Genomic DNA, 16,031 nt, shown 5'->3' with positions numbered 1-16,031 from the left:
CAACAAACCAAGTTAAAAAACATGAAATATTTTTATAAAATATAATTATTTCTTATTGAGTTGTAAGCCATATGCAGTTCTGGTTCAAAGGTTATGTTGATATTATTTTTGTGAAACCTTGAGAGCTTTGAAATTTCCAAGCCACCTCCTGCTGCGCCGTGAAATGTTTTAATATCGCTTAAAGAGCTTAAAGACGACAACGCAATGTGGTGGCAAACAAAGCAGATGAGGCCAAAAAAATAAAAAAGGAGTCCTAAGCTGGCCGCATGGATATGGTTTGGATTTTGGCCTGCTTAGGGGTTTTTCAGATGGGTTTACCTCGCGTCGGACATGTGATGATGGGCTGTGCTTTATGTTTTCGAGTTCGGTGCTCCGCTTTGTGTTAGCTCTTTGATCGCTTTTTCCGCTCCTTTTGTGCAAATGAAGTCGCCCCTGCTCCGCATCCTTTGTCTGAGTGTATTTTGCGGTCTCCTTCATTTCGGCGGCCTGTCAACAATACCATAGAGGAGACTCCTTTTCCTTTCTTATTTGTTTGTTTGCTATTTCTTTGATTCGATTTGCCGCCTTAGAGGCGGCCCCGAACGAGTCCTGGCTGTGGTGAGAGCGAATTACGCCTTCTTTGATTCTGCCAAGCCATTGAAATCATAATTAGAAGACAAATGATTCCTCTGTTCTTCTCAAGATCCCCGAACAATGGCCAGGCATCGAAGCTGAAGTGCTTATATACGCCACTGTTGGAGAAAGATTTATAAAAATATATATATGGCAAAAACAACTTGGGTACTAATAAGCTTAGGTGATGTGTGGAAAGAGTTGGAGTTTGGGTACAAAAAGACCCTGAGGTACGATCCCAAAAATATATATTTGTCAATCAGATCTTTAATTGTTTGCATAAACACAGTTCTTTCAATACCAATTCTTCTAATTCTCCACTCACATTTGATGTCTTCCATATTTGCTGTTTATTTATAAGTTGCCATCAGTTTTTGGGGTACTAAAAATAAAATAGGAATATTATTTTTTAAGGGCTTAGCAGAATTTTTCGACGATCTATTACATGCTTATCAAACATAAGCTCCTATCTCAAATGACTAGGAATTCCATCCATCATTTGTGATCCACCGTTTCCTTCTCAAATATATCTACACTGTCCTCCTGTATCTCAATTGTGGGATCATAAAAGACAACCATCAAATGTGATCCATCTCCTCTAGATTTCAGTGTTTTATGACTCACTCTGCAGCTCATTTCGTCACTTCAACATGGTTTGGATGTCTGAGTTGTCTCCATTGATTTACGGCCAGCCTGAGATGTCAATTTATTTTTGTGTTCCGTTTCTAAACTTGGCATTGACACTGGCCCCATACCATTTTAATGGGGTGCAGGCAGGTGTTAAGGAGCTAGGAACCCGCGATCCCGCTTCCTGTTATGCGGTTGGCCATGGAACAACTCTCCCCGGAATTCGTTTGCCTTTGGGGGCTGGTTCAAATTGATTTGTAATTAGTTGCAGTTGCAGTCAACAATGTGATTATACGTACATTTGGCATGGGCCCAACCACGAGGGATATACATACATATATCTTTTGGGGGCAGGGGATTGAGTGGGATCCCAGGGAGCTGTGGGCGTTCTGCGTTCTAGGGTTACACAGATGTGCGCAGACATATCCCGAGAAACCGAGATCCACTTGAGTTTGGAGAACGCATATATATTAACGACAGAACACAACATTATCCTAGGCAATTGACAGATCCCTTAAGTAGTCATCTATCCATGACATATGAGGAATGAGTGCTGGGCGTTCTGGTGAGTTGTAAACGCATCTGTGGGCAGGATTCGTGGATTGTGGCCAACCGATGCCACGCCATGTGTCGGCATACTTATAGTATCGTTTGTATATATATTCGATATTGTATCCATAAACGTTGACAGTTCTGTGGTGTAAATCATTATGCTGCAACTGTCACCCATTTTGAGGTTTTCATTTAATAATATTTGAGCACTTTGCGCGCTCGCATTTTTTGCACCCACCAACTGAGTTATTAAATTAGAGTTTAATCCACTTCGGTCACGCGTCTGCGAACATTAATTGAATTCATAAATGAGCAGTTTATATGATATTTATAAATTAACTAATTACCGTATCATTTGATTGTTGTTTATGTGCGTTTGCTGCATTGTCCTTTTTTTCAACGCCATCAACAATTGGATTAAATTCATAATGCAAAATGGCATTTAAAATGCCGCTTTTAATAATGTCACAGCGTAAAAAATCGGAAAAACTAAGTTGCGAAATTCCATTTGACTGGTTGGGGATTTTCGGCTTATTTTAATTAACTTAATGAAATGCTGTTTACGAATTTTGCAAATTTAAATTGCACAATACAGTTGCATTATGTAAAATGCCAGATTTGTTATGCTAATCGGAATTTTAAGTTTAAGGAGCTTAACAATGTTTTAACAATATAAGCTGTGTATGTAAACACTTTAAATCTGCTTCGTTTATATATAATTAAAGGTTATTTATATTAATCACATAACTATTAAGGTAAGATATATAATTTCACGATCTCTTTGGGATTATGTACATATCTAATAGCGATTTAAGTTTGTTCAGCATGAAGCCTTCAATTTTCCCGTTTTTATCGAGAACCAAATCTAATTAGGAACGTCTCGTCCAAAGAACTTCTCCCATGAATTTCTAGATTAGTTTCATTTGGTTGAACCACGGTCTCCTAACCACCATATCAAATTGATGGGTAATGCAATAAAAACTGAATCATTAAATGAAGACAAAAGGTATTCCCACAACTTCTTTTCTTATCGAGATCATCAACACCTCAACGGTATCTTGGCCTATCCTCCAGTTTTTAATAAGATTTCCTGATTGTCATCGCTCATTTTTTCGCTGTTGTTCTCCTCGGGTCATATGAATAATGTCAAATAATAATTTTGTTTAAGTAACCCACGGAGGTGGTTACATTTAAATTTTTGATCGATTGCTGGGCGAGAGCTGTAACTAGTTTGACATTAATTGACTGCCAAATATGCACAAGCGCATGAAATAATGGAAAACCCTATTAAAGTCAACCCATTCTAGACCAAAATCGCAGCCCTTGGCAAGTTGAGAGAAAAATCAACTCGGCCAAAAGTTCATAAATGCTAATGTGCCCCGCAGCCTGACGATGATTGATGGTCGCCTCCGGCGAAGGAAAGTTCCGCATTCCGTTTCCCGCTCCGCATTTTCCGGTGTTCACATTTGGGGTTTCCCGCCATCCACAGACTGCGCAAAATTATGCGAAGGATCAATCCTTCATGAACTGTATACATTTCACCTTTGTGCTCTAGGTCCCATCTAAGCCAATTTAATCCCGAACCGGCTTAGGACATTACGATCTGGGCTTAGGCCATGTTGCAACATCTTCTGGCGCGCAGATTTTCTTGTTAGCCGTGGCAAATATTTGCACACGGGATTTGTTTGTAGGCGGTGTTCTCCTAATGATCTTTGCCAAAAAGGAAATCAGATTTTCCAGTTCTTGGGAAAGTGGCAATCTCACCCAAATAACCTTTTGTCTGAGTAGGCCAGGTTGTATCCTTGTTTAAAGTCGTATCTTAGCCGTTTTTAATTATTTGGCCTGCAGCACGTGGCGTGTTTGTTTTAAGTTACTTAAGTTAACATCTCAATAGGCACAGAAGTGGGATGTTTTATTCATAATAATGATGGCTTGATTATACATATTTAATGCATAATTTTCTGAAAGTATATGTATTTTGTTAAGTCAAACATCTTCAAAGTAATTATACAAAAAATTACAAAACTTTCTTAAAAATATATTTACATTTTGAAATTTGCATTTTTCTGTAACTTTTGCATATCTGACAATCATAATTTAATAATATTAAATGGAATTTATGTTGCCTCCATAAAATTTCGTTTACTACCAAAATTGAGCCAGATGATATGAATCTAAGAGGCAAGTGAGGAATTTTCAGGAAATTTAAATTAACTGAAAATAGCTAAGCAAACAGCTCTAGGCAAGATCCCAATTGCCGATTCCTCCACATCTATGGAACCCCTTCCTGCTCCCATTTTCCACAGTGTTTCCCATGTGTCTTTTGTTGGAGTCCGCATCGCATAATTTTTCACTCGCTCGTTTGGTGCGTATCCTTTGCTGTCTGCTGCTTTTTTCCTTCATATTTTTTTCATATGTGTCCGTGTTGATAAATTTGCTTAGATTATTATCCTGGATCCTGAATCCATGCCAGCCTGGCCTGGCCTGGCTGGCTCTGCTTGCTGTTATCTCCCTGTCGTAATTAGTCTGGAGCTTGTTTGCGCCGCATTTACACAAAATGCTTTTCCAGGCGCCGCACGCACTCACGGACAACGGACAAGGGACTCAGATACGGACGGACACTAAGGATGGGCCGGGATTGTCCGTTGTACAGGCAAATTGCCCCCGAATATGAATGGATAGCATTCGTTTTTTTGCTGCAACCGCCTTCATACGAAATACCTCATATTCCAATAGATAAACCGTAGAAACGGCGAGGCCTTAAGTTGCCGGGCATCTCGGGTGGCAAACGCAGGTCGTTCCCAAGTCAAACTGGCAACCTTTTAGCATAAATTTCTCCAGGCCGAGCACGACAGGAAGTCGTCGCCAAACGCCTCCGCTACCGCAATTTCCATTAGCAGCTGTTGGGGATGGGTACATCATCATACATACATATGTGGGCACGGACGAGCGAGCGAGCGAACGGATGGATGGATGGTCCCCGAGAACATTTGACATTTTAAGGAGCGCCAAGTGAGTTGCTGGTTGAGCAGGTAGCTCCCGGTAATATGCCAACGGTAAAAGCCCCCAGACACCGAACATAGAGCCACGCCCATGGATATGTCAACTGTTTTTAGCACGCACAATTTGAGGGAAAGCCAAACAAAAAGCCAAGCAGCAGGGAAAATGCTCTCCAAGGTAACATGAATATATAAACGATGGACTCCGGCACTAAAATACACAGTCTAGAGAGATTGCCAACCAACCTGCTCCAATTCCAATTCCCCAAGACCAAATCCGCACACACACACACCTGTGGGAAGGGCTCGAATTACGAATGCAATGTTGAAATAGAAATTAAATGCCAAGGAAAACCGCATTTTAGACAAATGCCAAACCGGTCGCACACTCGCGCAGTATCGGCTTTCAGGACACTGAATTCGGGTTTCAGGCGACAGCATCCCTCGCGAGGAGCAGGTATCCTTCGAATCAACCACAACATGTACACCTACTTCCTCCCTGACACCCGAGAAGTTTGCCAACAAAATATACCAAAAACAAAGGAAAAAACGCGCCACAATGCCAAGGAAGTTGCGGCCTGAACAGGAACCGAACCAAATTCGATGAGGAGGAAATGCGGCCAGATCGAAGATAAAGATAAAAAACATGTTAAGTGCCCCTGGAAGGCGATGGATTACCGATAAGTTCGAGCTGCAGATACAATTTGGCCGAGGCCAAAACCCAAATTGAGTGTACAAAGCGGCTAAACGCAAACGTTAAGTAAAGATTAATCTACCCCATCAGATAAAATCAAGTGGACGAGCAGGTTGCATTTCCTTTTTATAACGAAACTACTGTAATAATTATACATAATTTTAAAATAACAGCAAGGCTTTTAGTTACAGTAAAATCCACAAATTTTTTATTAAGACTAGACATAATAAGTAATTGAGTTATATTTGAAATCATTTTCTTAGTCTGACGAACTCTTCCAGGAAGATTCGTTTCTCGAAAAAAAGAGAGAGATCGCCAATCAAACAACGATTGCGGTGGACAGGGGACATTAATTACAGCTCAGTAGAGCGCCGACAATAGTCCTTGGATGGAATCCATGTGCGTACCCACACCCAGGCCACTTATGTAGTGCTGGACCAGCAGGGCTGGCTTTTCAATAAAACTTGCCCCAAATGGGTGCCGACAAAGGCTGGCCCGAACGAACAATTGGCCAACAAAAGGAGGTCGAAATTACACCGCACTTTCGAATGCAGAGTGATGAATGACTGGGAGAGAGGGGGAGGGTGTTGGCCAAGGCATTTGTCATGAGCATTTCGCAAGCGGGCCAAGAATCGAACAATTAGTATACGCCCCCGAGTGCTGGACTTCTCTTACACCTGGTAATTGCTCCGCAAAAACTTCATGTAATTTTTCTTTAACGAATCTCAAATGACTTTGCGACCTTTGTGCCTGGCCGCCTTGGCCATTGTTTGTTGACCAGACTCCTGTGGTTTCTCCAGCTGCAAGTGTGTGTGTGAGCGAAGGTCCTGTTCGAAATCAGCTTGCTCTATTAAAATGGAAGCGACATTTATGGCCTTGATGTGCACAGAATTCTGGCTTTTTTTGTTTGTTTGGTCTACTGATTGGCCTTGGAATTGGTGCTCGATGATTAATGTTGGTCTTAGCCATCGGGAAACTATTTCTGGCAAATTCTTTGTCTGTTTCTATTGACGCATTGTGGCCGTGAAGGCGTTGGGCTCCTTTCTGATCCTTTGTCCTTGGGTCAGCACCTTTTCTTTACACCTTCGCAGGCGGCAAACTCTTTGGTATTCCCTAATTCTCATACAATGACCATCGGATGACTTTGGAATCGTTTGTTTGCCGGCAGCTGAAATTGGTTTGCAGTGATCCCAAGAAGAGATCTAAGGAGCTATTTTGATTGGACTATTCTTAGCGACAAGGCTCATATATGTTTTTCATGATCTTTTTACATGACCAATTTCAGCCAATTCATTGGTACGATTTATGCTACGCAATTACCAAGCTGGGCATAGAAAGTACATTTTAAAAAACTGCTAAATGATTTCATAACCTTTACCAATTTCGATCACATCACATATTTCGTCAAAATTGAATTACGAAAGGTTTCTTTCAACTTGATATCCACATTTTGAAAACATTTTCCCCCAAAATACATACACGTTAACCCGCCCTATTCAACCTTAATCAAAGCCGTTAAGTGTTTTCCATTACAACTTTCCATTTTTTCTTTAATCCCTACCCCAACCCCCATATATTTGCTTAGTAATACCTCACACACTTTGTGGGTCAGCAAGGACTACCCTATAATAAGCAAATGTTTAAGCACTTACCCCCGAAATGGCGAAAGATTTAACATTTTGATGGATTTTCAATAAGCCACATTTAGCGGCGAATAACTTGGCCCGATGACAAGGCTCATTATTATTATGCGCCGTTGGATGCGAGGATCCGCTTTCGCAAAGGCTCCAATTAGAGAGTGCAGGATGAGTTTAAAATTGAATTTAAAACGCATCAGACTGTTTACCGTAATAATATCGACACATTTATGCGACTCCCCGACCCGACTCCACTCCACTCCACTCCTGGCCAAGATCCCCCTGCTCCGGCGAGGGCCAAACCAAGGTGATCTTCGGTCCAGGTGCTACACCTTAATGGGCTTTTGTCTTCTGATGGCCGAGGCCCGCGGCTGCATCCTCATCGCATATGTATCTGCTTTCATGACATGAAATCTGCTCCATCGGCTGACGCAAATGTATCTTAAGCTTGTCGGATTTCTACCTTATCCCCTTAAAAGCGGACAGATGTTTTTGCATAGCTACAAAGTGTAAGGCCTTTTAGTGGAATCGCTGAAATAAATCGCAATGAAATATATACATATATTTTATATATATTTTAAAACTCCCAAATACCATAAATACAAAAATATTAACAACCATGTCATGTCATGAAAGAATATGAATATTTTTTCTGAGATATTTCCTAGTTAATTGAAAACTTTTTTAACTATTTGCTGAAACCTAAAATGTGAAGTAGATTATTATTATAGTAGTTGATAAGATTATATTTTTTTACTTTTTTCCATTAAAGTTTTGTTTTGCTGAAACCTTTTCTGATGACCAAGTTGCGCTGCGTTTCACCTCTACATTTTTTACCTTGCCTTCTGTTCGTGCCGAGTTAAATAAATTTTAAACCTGCTGCGTTTTTCTGGCTCCTTCGAGGAAAGGACAGATGTTTCTGGCTTGTGCTTTTTTTCAGCGAGGACTATGATTTTTTGTGCCATCCTCCCCCTCTGAGTTAACTGATATGCTGGATGCTTTATGGCTGTGAGGCGCTGGAGGAGCGGGAGGAGCAGGAGGCGCAGGAGGAGCTGTACCTGCAGTCGGTGCCTTTCGTGCATCTGTTATCCTGACAGCAGGACTCGACTCACCTCACCCGCACGCTGGGGAGGTAATCGATCTCATGTGGTTTATTTACATCCGTTATTGAAATTCACTTTTCGCTCTTGCTTTTGTTTTATGGATTGGCTTTGTGTGCCGCCCCGAATCCTGAGTCCTGCATCCTGAATCTCTGGCTCGTATTGATGACAATTGCAGTTTTTGGCATGCAGCTGGGCACATTTACATCCGCTTTTGGCTCCGCCTTTTGACAACAGATTTTTGTTTTGGGTTTGTATGCTGCTTCGCTTTTCATCTTGTTTCAGGTTTTCAGCCTTGGTTTTTTCGACGAATATTCGTTTTTTATTCGCAGAAAGCGGAAGTGAAATGCTACCCGGTGCTTTAATAATTCAGTTGTGCAAATAATGTTCGAGGCAAATGATTTGGGAAATGTTAAGTAAATAATAAATGCCCCCAACACTGGCCTTTAATTCGATTACAATTTAGCCATGGTTATTTATTAAATTTAAATAATTAACACTGCTTACATTTAGGGGTTATTTCTTATCAATTCCATTTAAGTTGAACAACTATCTACGATTTGGTTTGTTAAGCAGCTTTTAATTAAATTCTTACAAAGTCATTCCTAACATAATAAAGAGTCGTTTTTTACTGCCAGATGGACATAGGTATTACCACTAAAAAACATTATAGATAAACCAGGCAAAGAAAGGAACTTGTTGGGGTAATTCCAACGAAAGTGCAGTTCTTAACGATGAAATTCCCACCGCAGCTCTTCTAAAATGCAAATGTAAGTCATTTAATAACGAAACCATTATGTAATCTTGGCGCGCTCATATGCTTTATGGAGCACATCGGCGAGGATATCAAGTTGTATCCACAAGTCCACTTTAATTATATGTAAGCCACGCCAGGCCCATCAAAGTTCCGATCCCATCCGATGCAGGTGCAAATGCAGAACCTTCGCTGACCAGTCGTCAGTTTTCAACGATCCGCGTGGCTCATTTTCGGTTCCACATTATTATTATCCATGCTCTGGAGTCCGGTTTGGTTGGGAATCGGGAATGCCGCTCTACAATTCATTTGCAAAGCGTATCCGAAAATGCTGATGGGATTATTATATGTTGTTGATCTGGTGGCACTGGGTATGCGATGCGACTGCAGGTGGAATATCTCAATGACCCAACCCGGGTCTTTATCGTTTCAATGCCGCGGATTGCCCTGTGTTTCTGTTTCTTTTTCTCTTGCTTTTCCCTCACTTTTCGGCTTTGAGCCTTAATTTATGTATTAAAAGTTAGAAATCCGTGTGGACAGGTGAATTTTCTTTTATATTCGTGCCCCTCTCCCTTGGGTACTCTCCAGGGCAAAGGTGTATAATTTAGTAAAGGTATCGAAGTTGTTCATTAATAATCCGTTTGGGATAGCGAGGGAAAACTGGAATGTGTTGGAAATTAGTAGCAATGATATCTAGAAGATATCTAAAAAGGAAGAAGCTGAATGAAATCATTTGGCGAAGCGAATTCCTTAAAACTGATATTCAAATGAATATAAAAAATAACAAAATTCCTGGATTAGGAAATGCCTGGAATTTGCTTTAATCTGCAGCACTTCTATTATCAAATATAATCCCCCTTTAAAAAAAAAGCAAAAAATGAAAAACTTAATACCCGAAACAAAATAATAGACAAAACCCTCCGCTCATTGTCATTCATCATACACTCGTATAAATCAGAATCCGCGCGTTGTCGCATAGAAAGGATATGGACCTCAAACCAGGAACCAAAGCGTTCGATTGTATGCAAAAACAAAAAGATAATGAAAACGGAATCGAATCGAATGGAATGGAAGGGGGGGTCCCCTTTTTTTTGTTTTTGAATGGTCATGGTTTGGCGTGGAATGCCGCAGGTGGCCGCCAGCAGTGGGCCTCTGTCCGCTCGCTTTCCAAGTGTTTGACTGTGCAGTTGGACAAATTTACATGCGCGCCTCGCACACAATGAGATGCCGGACAACCTAACCAGGTAACCAGGTAGCCGTGGTCCATGCCACATCCACTCTGAAAAAAATGTGGCACATTCTGCTGAATATTATGATTGTGATTCAGGAGATTTGGAAAAAGCTGGAAGCTATTATTAGGTATTTAGATCTGCCAAGACAGTCAAATTCAACTGCATTGCTAATTATATTTTAAAATCTATAAGATTCATCTTTCGAATTAGAACAATTTTTTTTGAGTGCATGAAGATCTGCAGGCTGCTCTACCTGGAATGTCCGACAGTGGGACACACGTCGCTATTCAAATAGGTCGCCGACCGACTGAAGGCAGCCAGCAAATGCAAACGCAAACGCAAAGGCAAACAGAAACGCATCATTTAAATGATGGAAAATGCAAAAAGGATGCTGGGCCGTGTGATTTCCGCTCTGGACGCTGCTTTTTATCCTTTGTGTGGGCGGGGATGCGTGAAAGGTGTCCGCTCCTTTTGTTCGAAATATTTTAATTAAATGGACTGAGCTAAGCACCGTGGGTATCGATGGGGTGGATTGAATGGATGAGTGCGAATGCAAATCAATCAATTCCTCTGCCAAATGCGTTCAAAATGCAATGCTCAATTAAATAAGCCATAAAATGAAACGCCAAAAACAATCACTTTGATGTGGAAAGCGGGGATTTCCACGCAGGCTTTAAGTTGAAGAGATATTCGCTTTCTTTAAGCGTTTCGATTGACGGGAGTTTCAAGTGTCGGTGCTATTACCAATTTTTTCTCTAATTGGTGAGCGCGATGAGATGGACTGGTAATCAAGTGGAACGTCAGGCTAAAAGCCCCAAAAGGTTACGCACTTGTTAGCAAGGGAAATACTCTAATAATTTATAAATCCTTTGAAACGTATCTTTTTTACATCTTATGCAAAATATAAATATTGTTGGATGGTGTCCAGAAATAAAGAACATAATACATCTTATCTTATAGATACACCAGCATATTATCTTTTTGAAGATAGCTAAAGAGTAGTTCCCCCAAGACATCCTTGATGACACATTCAAAACGCCCCAAAAGAGTGGCGAGTGTGCTTGAATAGGTGTCAAAAAGTTCCGAATGCCTGATACCAACTGCTTCTTTCCGGCGCTAAAACTGCATATCCGAAAAGGTCCATCCACCCAAATGGCTGGTTGAGTGCAGAAATGCATTTGCATGCTGGGAGCACTTTCAATCTGGTGCTACACTAAAAACGCAAAACGCCCAAAAAAACGACTAACGAGCACCTGGGGATCCTGTCACCTGTTCCTCAGTTTAGTGGGCGGTGGGCCGGTGGGTGTGGCTAATTTGCATGCGATTGAAATGGCGGGGAATCAAAGTGCTTGATAAAAGAGGGTGGGTTTTGGGGGTGGGGCTGGAAAACGAGGAAACAAAACAAAAACACGCAATCGGCTGTGAATTTTTCCGGCTGCATGTGAGTGCGGGATGCTGGCTAATTAAAAGCGCATCAAAAGCGGGCAGAATTTGCATAGCAAACGAAACGAAACGTTGCGAAAATTAAATAGAAATTGTTAGTGGCACTTTTTCCTTTTCACTTCGTCAAAGCTGCCTTCCTGCCAATGCCAAAAAAAAGTTTGTCATGAATAGCTGTCGTTAAAGGAGCGAAATTACGAAATTTTGGAATTTCCCGCAGCGAATCGTCCAATAAATGTCAGCGGAACCAACTTTGTTGGCCAACTATTTTTATAATTAAACAAACTGATTGTGATAAGTAGGAAGCTGAATGCAAAAGTTCCTCCAGCAGCGGCCACCAAAGGTCCGCTCATAAATTGGCCAAACGTCAAAGTTAGCATTGCATGTACTTGGTCAACAAGTCCTTGAGACAGCGTTGCGAAAAAGTCAAAGCTCACGACAAGAAAACTTAATGAAAACTTCAAAAATTCGTATAATTTGCCAGGCATTTAAAAGGAAATGTCATCGTTCTTAGTAATTTGCATTCATTGTGAAACATACTGAATAAAATATTCAAGATTGTAAGACAATGTATTCTGCATTTGACAACTTTCAACGGTTTAAAACATGAAATAGTTCATACATTTAAAATGAATTTGTTCACTTAGTATAGCATCTAATGAATTTGGTATCAAATATTAGGGTCACCTGACCATCAATAGAAATGCCATCATGAAACTCAGCGAAAACTACAAAATGTAAGGAACTTTCTTAATTTAGTACTCTTTAAAGATTGCAGATACTAACAATGCATTGCAATGCTTCAAAGCTCATATGCTCTGCTATTAGGCGGATTTGTAAATCCTTTTGAGAATCTTTAGCGGAGAATTCGCTTCCTTTTGGTTCCAATTGATGCTATAACATAGGAAGTAGTTTTAGATGTGTTTTACTATACAATATGCAGGTCATTTGGTTATCATCAGTGTACTTAGGCCTAGAGTAAGCTATTCCGCGGACTTGGCGGTACTGGCCGCCGCAGCCGCCTTCGCCTGGGAGGCGTGGTGCTTGGCCACCGCCTCCTGGGCCTTGCTCAACTGGATGTAGCCCTCGTGGGCGCGGGAGCGCAGTTCGCTCTCCACGCTCTTGTTGACCGACTTCGAGATGACGGACTTGATCTTCTGCGTCTCATTGAACTTGGCCTTTTTCGCCTGAATGGGCGCATCTGTAAATTAATAAAACGAAAACTTAGAATCTGAAGAAGATAGTTAAGCATGTGGGTAATCACTCGATCGGCGGGTGAAGGCAGCTTGCTTTTGGTTCTTCTTTTTCTGTATCGCTGCTGGTAACTTGGCCTTCTTGAATTTTCCCTGTGGCATCTTTACAAATAGTATTTTTTAACAAGATAACGAAATATAAATGTTTTGATGCGCAGCACGTTGTTTTGGTTTTGCCCCACACCGATAAGTATATCGATTACGACCTATCGATTTAAGCGGACTGCCAACCCATTGCATTCTCCTTGCGCCACTTGGCGCGCATTTCAAATCACTAAAATTGGTTTGTTCGGTTTATTTTATTTTCGATTGCTGGCTCACTTATTTATAACTTGTAACATATATCAAAAGGGAATACTGAAACCGCAGGCGTCTTCAGCAATCCCCCTTCCGCTTGCTCGAAACTAAACACAAAAATTTTACAAATTTCAATGCAAAACTCAAATTGCTCGCGAAAATCGTTTTTAACAAGAAATAATTAACATTTAAAAGCGCTGAATATTGTTTATATGCAAGTTAAGTGGGATTCAGTATCCTTATTTACTTATGTATATATATGTAGATATATATGTATAATTATAAATATGGTATTTGTTTTTATTTTTTGCTTTAGCTTTTCCTCTACATTCTTGTTGTCTTTGCTCACTTGGTGATTAAACAGAGTTCTCAACGATCGAATATTTTGTTTCTTATAAAAATCGTTTTACAAAAATCTATGCGCGTGTGTGTGTGTGTGTGTGTGTGTGTGTGTGTGTTGTGTATGTTTGCGTGTGTTTGTTGAATATTGTATTGTGAATACAAATAACACAATTAACTGTTCAGTTTGGCAACGATAACGCCAGTTACGATTAAACCTATTATCACAGCGATCACCAGGAGTATCAAGATCTTGCGCCGGTAGCTCTGGCGACTCCTGGCCGCCTTGGCCAGTTCCGAGGTGCCATCCTCCACGTTGGCGGCCGTCTGCTCAATACTGTTCTCGATGAAATCTGCGAAGAAATTGAGATTCGCTTAGAAAGTGTTATCAAAAACAGGTACAATCTTCCATCAAGCACCTAGAAATTTCCACAACTATTACTAAGGAGTGAAAAATTTTGAAATTTAAACCTGTAATAGCAGTCAGTAAATATTTTTAAAAATTTGCTCGCTCTTATCAGTTTCTTCTTATTTTTGTAAGACCCGAAATAATTGATTACTGTTCGAATAAACAGGAAGCTAAATTAACTTGCCAAATGACACGGGTTTTCATAAAAGATATGAAAAATTAAAGCGTTTAAGTGATGTGGTCGTTGTTGATAATTACAATCACATTCGAAATGTGCATTGTTATTGAAGCAAAGTCAATGATTCATAATTTCTTGCACATGTTTAATTCATCAACGCATTTAATAGGTTTGCCATGCCACTTTTAAGCAACTGATAAGCTCTGAATATTTTGTTTCACCAATCGATTTCTCCATTTGGACGCTATTACATTTGTGGAACTGCGTGGATTTGGGTCGTAAAGTGAGAGCCCTAATTACGGCTTGTGGTTTTTCGATTTGCGGTCGTTGAGCCCCACTTGGAAGGAGATTACTCACCCATCTGCTGCCCCTGATCGTGCACCAGTCCACTCAGCTGGGTCATGATCTGGTTGACATCGATGATGTCCGACTCTATTTGCTCGACCTGCCGCCGCCGATCGTCGAGCATGTCGTGCTCCTGCTGGAGATGGGCCTGCTCCAAGCGCTGTTGCTGCAGCAGCTCAGCACGGGCGTTGGCCTCCACATCCTGATCGGCAAATTGCTGCGCCTGCTGCAGGGTCTGCCGCATGGCCGACGAGATGCGTCGCTGCAGATTGGAGTACTTCTCCACCACGCCATGGAACTCCCGGGTGAGCTTCTCCAGCTGCAGCTTCTGCTGGCGATCTCCGTGCCGCACAACGGCCTGTAGCCTCTGCAAGTCCTGACTGGTGGTCTGCACCCGGGCATTGCACTTGGTGTTGATGGTGTGCACCTTCTCCCGCAGATTGGGCAGCTCCTTGGGTGTGCCAATCAGTTTCAGCTGCTTCTCCAGCTGCTTGGTGCTGCTGTGGATGGCAGTGATGTTGTGGCCAATGTCCTCGCTGAGGGACATAAATTCCGTCGGACTGAAGCCGGACGAACCGCCGGCTGCCGCAAAGCTCACTTCGGGCGTGGAATCGGCCATCGCACCATAGTCCCGATGGGGGCCACCGCCTCCTCCGTTGCCTCCTGGATTGTTCAAGGCCTTGGACATATCTGTAAGTGCATATGTATCGCTGTGAGTTCAAAGCAGGGGTCTTGCTAAATAGGCCGACATTTAATACCACTCGCGACCAAACAGACAAATCCCTACAAATGATTCACATGCATTGTTGTTCTTTTTGTTCTTGCTGCTGCTGTTGTTGTTGTTGTCGCCAACTTATCAACATATGATGTCCGCCCGTGTGCGTGTGTGTCGGTGTGCATCGGTGTGTGCAGCCCATCGTTGTATGGGTGGGCAGCATTTTCGTGTTTTCTTCTTCGCATATGATTTGCCTTTGGGGGCGGGGGCTCTTCTAGGGCTTCCGCCCAGCGGCGGAATGCGCCACCAGGATGGTCGGGTACTTACTTCGAAGCGAGTTCTGATCCGGGGACGCACAATGTACGCGCACAAAGCCTTTCACCACACGAAATACAATGATAATTCTCTGCAGCAGAAGCAGCAGCCCACTGAGCAGTGTGACCGGAGCTTTCGCAGCGGCCGTTCTATCGATGCTGGGGGCGGGCTATCGATTATTTGGGCGCCAACTCCAGCCCCCACGCACCACATCGGCGGGGTTAAAACTCACCCCCTCGAATACACGAATTCCTTTTTTCAATAATCTATTATTCTCATTGCCATTTTTTAAGATATTTTCTTAAGGGTAAGATGAAGACGTAAACAAGACTAACATCCATCCAAAATTAAAATTAAGTCCTCATTAAAATCTGCTTCGGAATCATTTACTTAACCTAACGCCACTTTTGAATTTTTGTCAGAAAGTCATAGATAAAACTAATCTTTCAAGCTCGGAAATATCAATTTTGAGGATAGTTTTACTTTACTTCCAGTTTTAAGGCATTGTGAATTGATTTTAAAGTTTCTATAAA

The 16,031-nt window shown here is 41.6% G+C and overlaps 2 protein-coding genes and 1 long non-coding RNA gene across 4 annotated transcripts; all 3 read right to left on the bottom strand.

Moving 5' to 3' along the window:
* Nucleotides 1–68: 68 nt before the first annotated feature.
* Nucleotides 69–1,579, bottom strand: LOC116801079. Of its 2 annotated transcripts, XR_004361765.1 has the most exons (4): nt 1,539–1,579; nt 1,058–1,479; nt 938–994; nt 69–731 (listed from the first exon to the last, which is right to left on the bottom strand). It is a non-coding gene; the product is annotated as an uncharacterized LOC116801079 (long non-coding RNA). The 2 variants fall into 2 exon arrangements; XR_004361766.1 differs by lacking the exon at nt 69–731 and having other exon boundaries at nt 860–994.
* A 10,605-nt stretch (nt 1,580–12,184) lies between these two features.
* On the bottom strand, nt 12,185–13,023 carry LOC6605536. The gene is made up of 2 exons (XM_002030328.2): nt 12,912–13,023; nt 12,185–12,848 (listed from the first exon to the last, which is right to left on the bottom strand). Exons 1-2 carry the CDS (start codon nt 13,000–13,002, stop codon nt 12,631–12,633), a joined length of 309 nt encoding a protein of 102 aa, XP_002030364.1. The 5' UTR covers nt 13,003–13,023; the 3' UTR covers nt 12,185–12,630.
* A 157-nt stretch (nt 13,024–13,180) lies between these two features.
* Nucleotides 13,181–15,629, bottom strand: LOC6605535 (syntaxin-12). Its single transcript, XM_002030327.2, has 3 exons — nt 15,511–15,629; nt 14,481–15,158; nt 13,181–13,889 (listed from the first exon to the last, which is right to left on the bottom strand). The coding sequence occupies exons 2-3, from the start codon at nt 15,154–15,156 to the stop codon at nt 13,711–13,713; spliced, it is 855 nt and encodes a 284-aa protein (XP_002030363.1). The 5' UTR covers nt 15,157–15,158; nt 15,511–15,629; the 3' UTR covers nt 13,181–13,710.
* Between the last annotated feature and the right edge of the window lie 402 nt (nt 15,630–16,031).

The sequence above is a fragment of the Drosophila sechellia genome, chromosome 3L (assembly GCF_004382195.2).
Source record: "Drosophila sechellia strain sech25 chromosome 3L, ASM438219v1, whole genome shotgun sequence".
Classification (NCBI taxonomy): domain Eukaryota; kingdom Metazoa; phylum Arthropoda; class Insecta; order Diptera; family Drosophilidae; genus Drosophila; species Drosophila sechellia.
The sequence above is the reverse complement of the archived record's forward strand: the minus strand, read 5'-3'. Positions and strand labels throughout refer to the sequence as shown.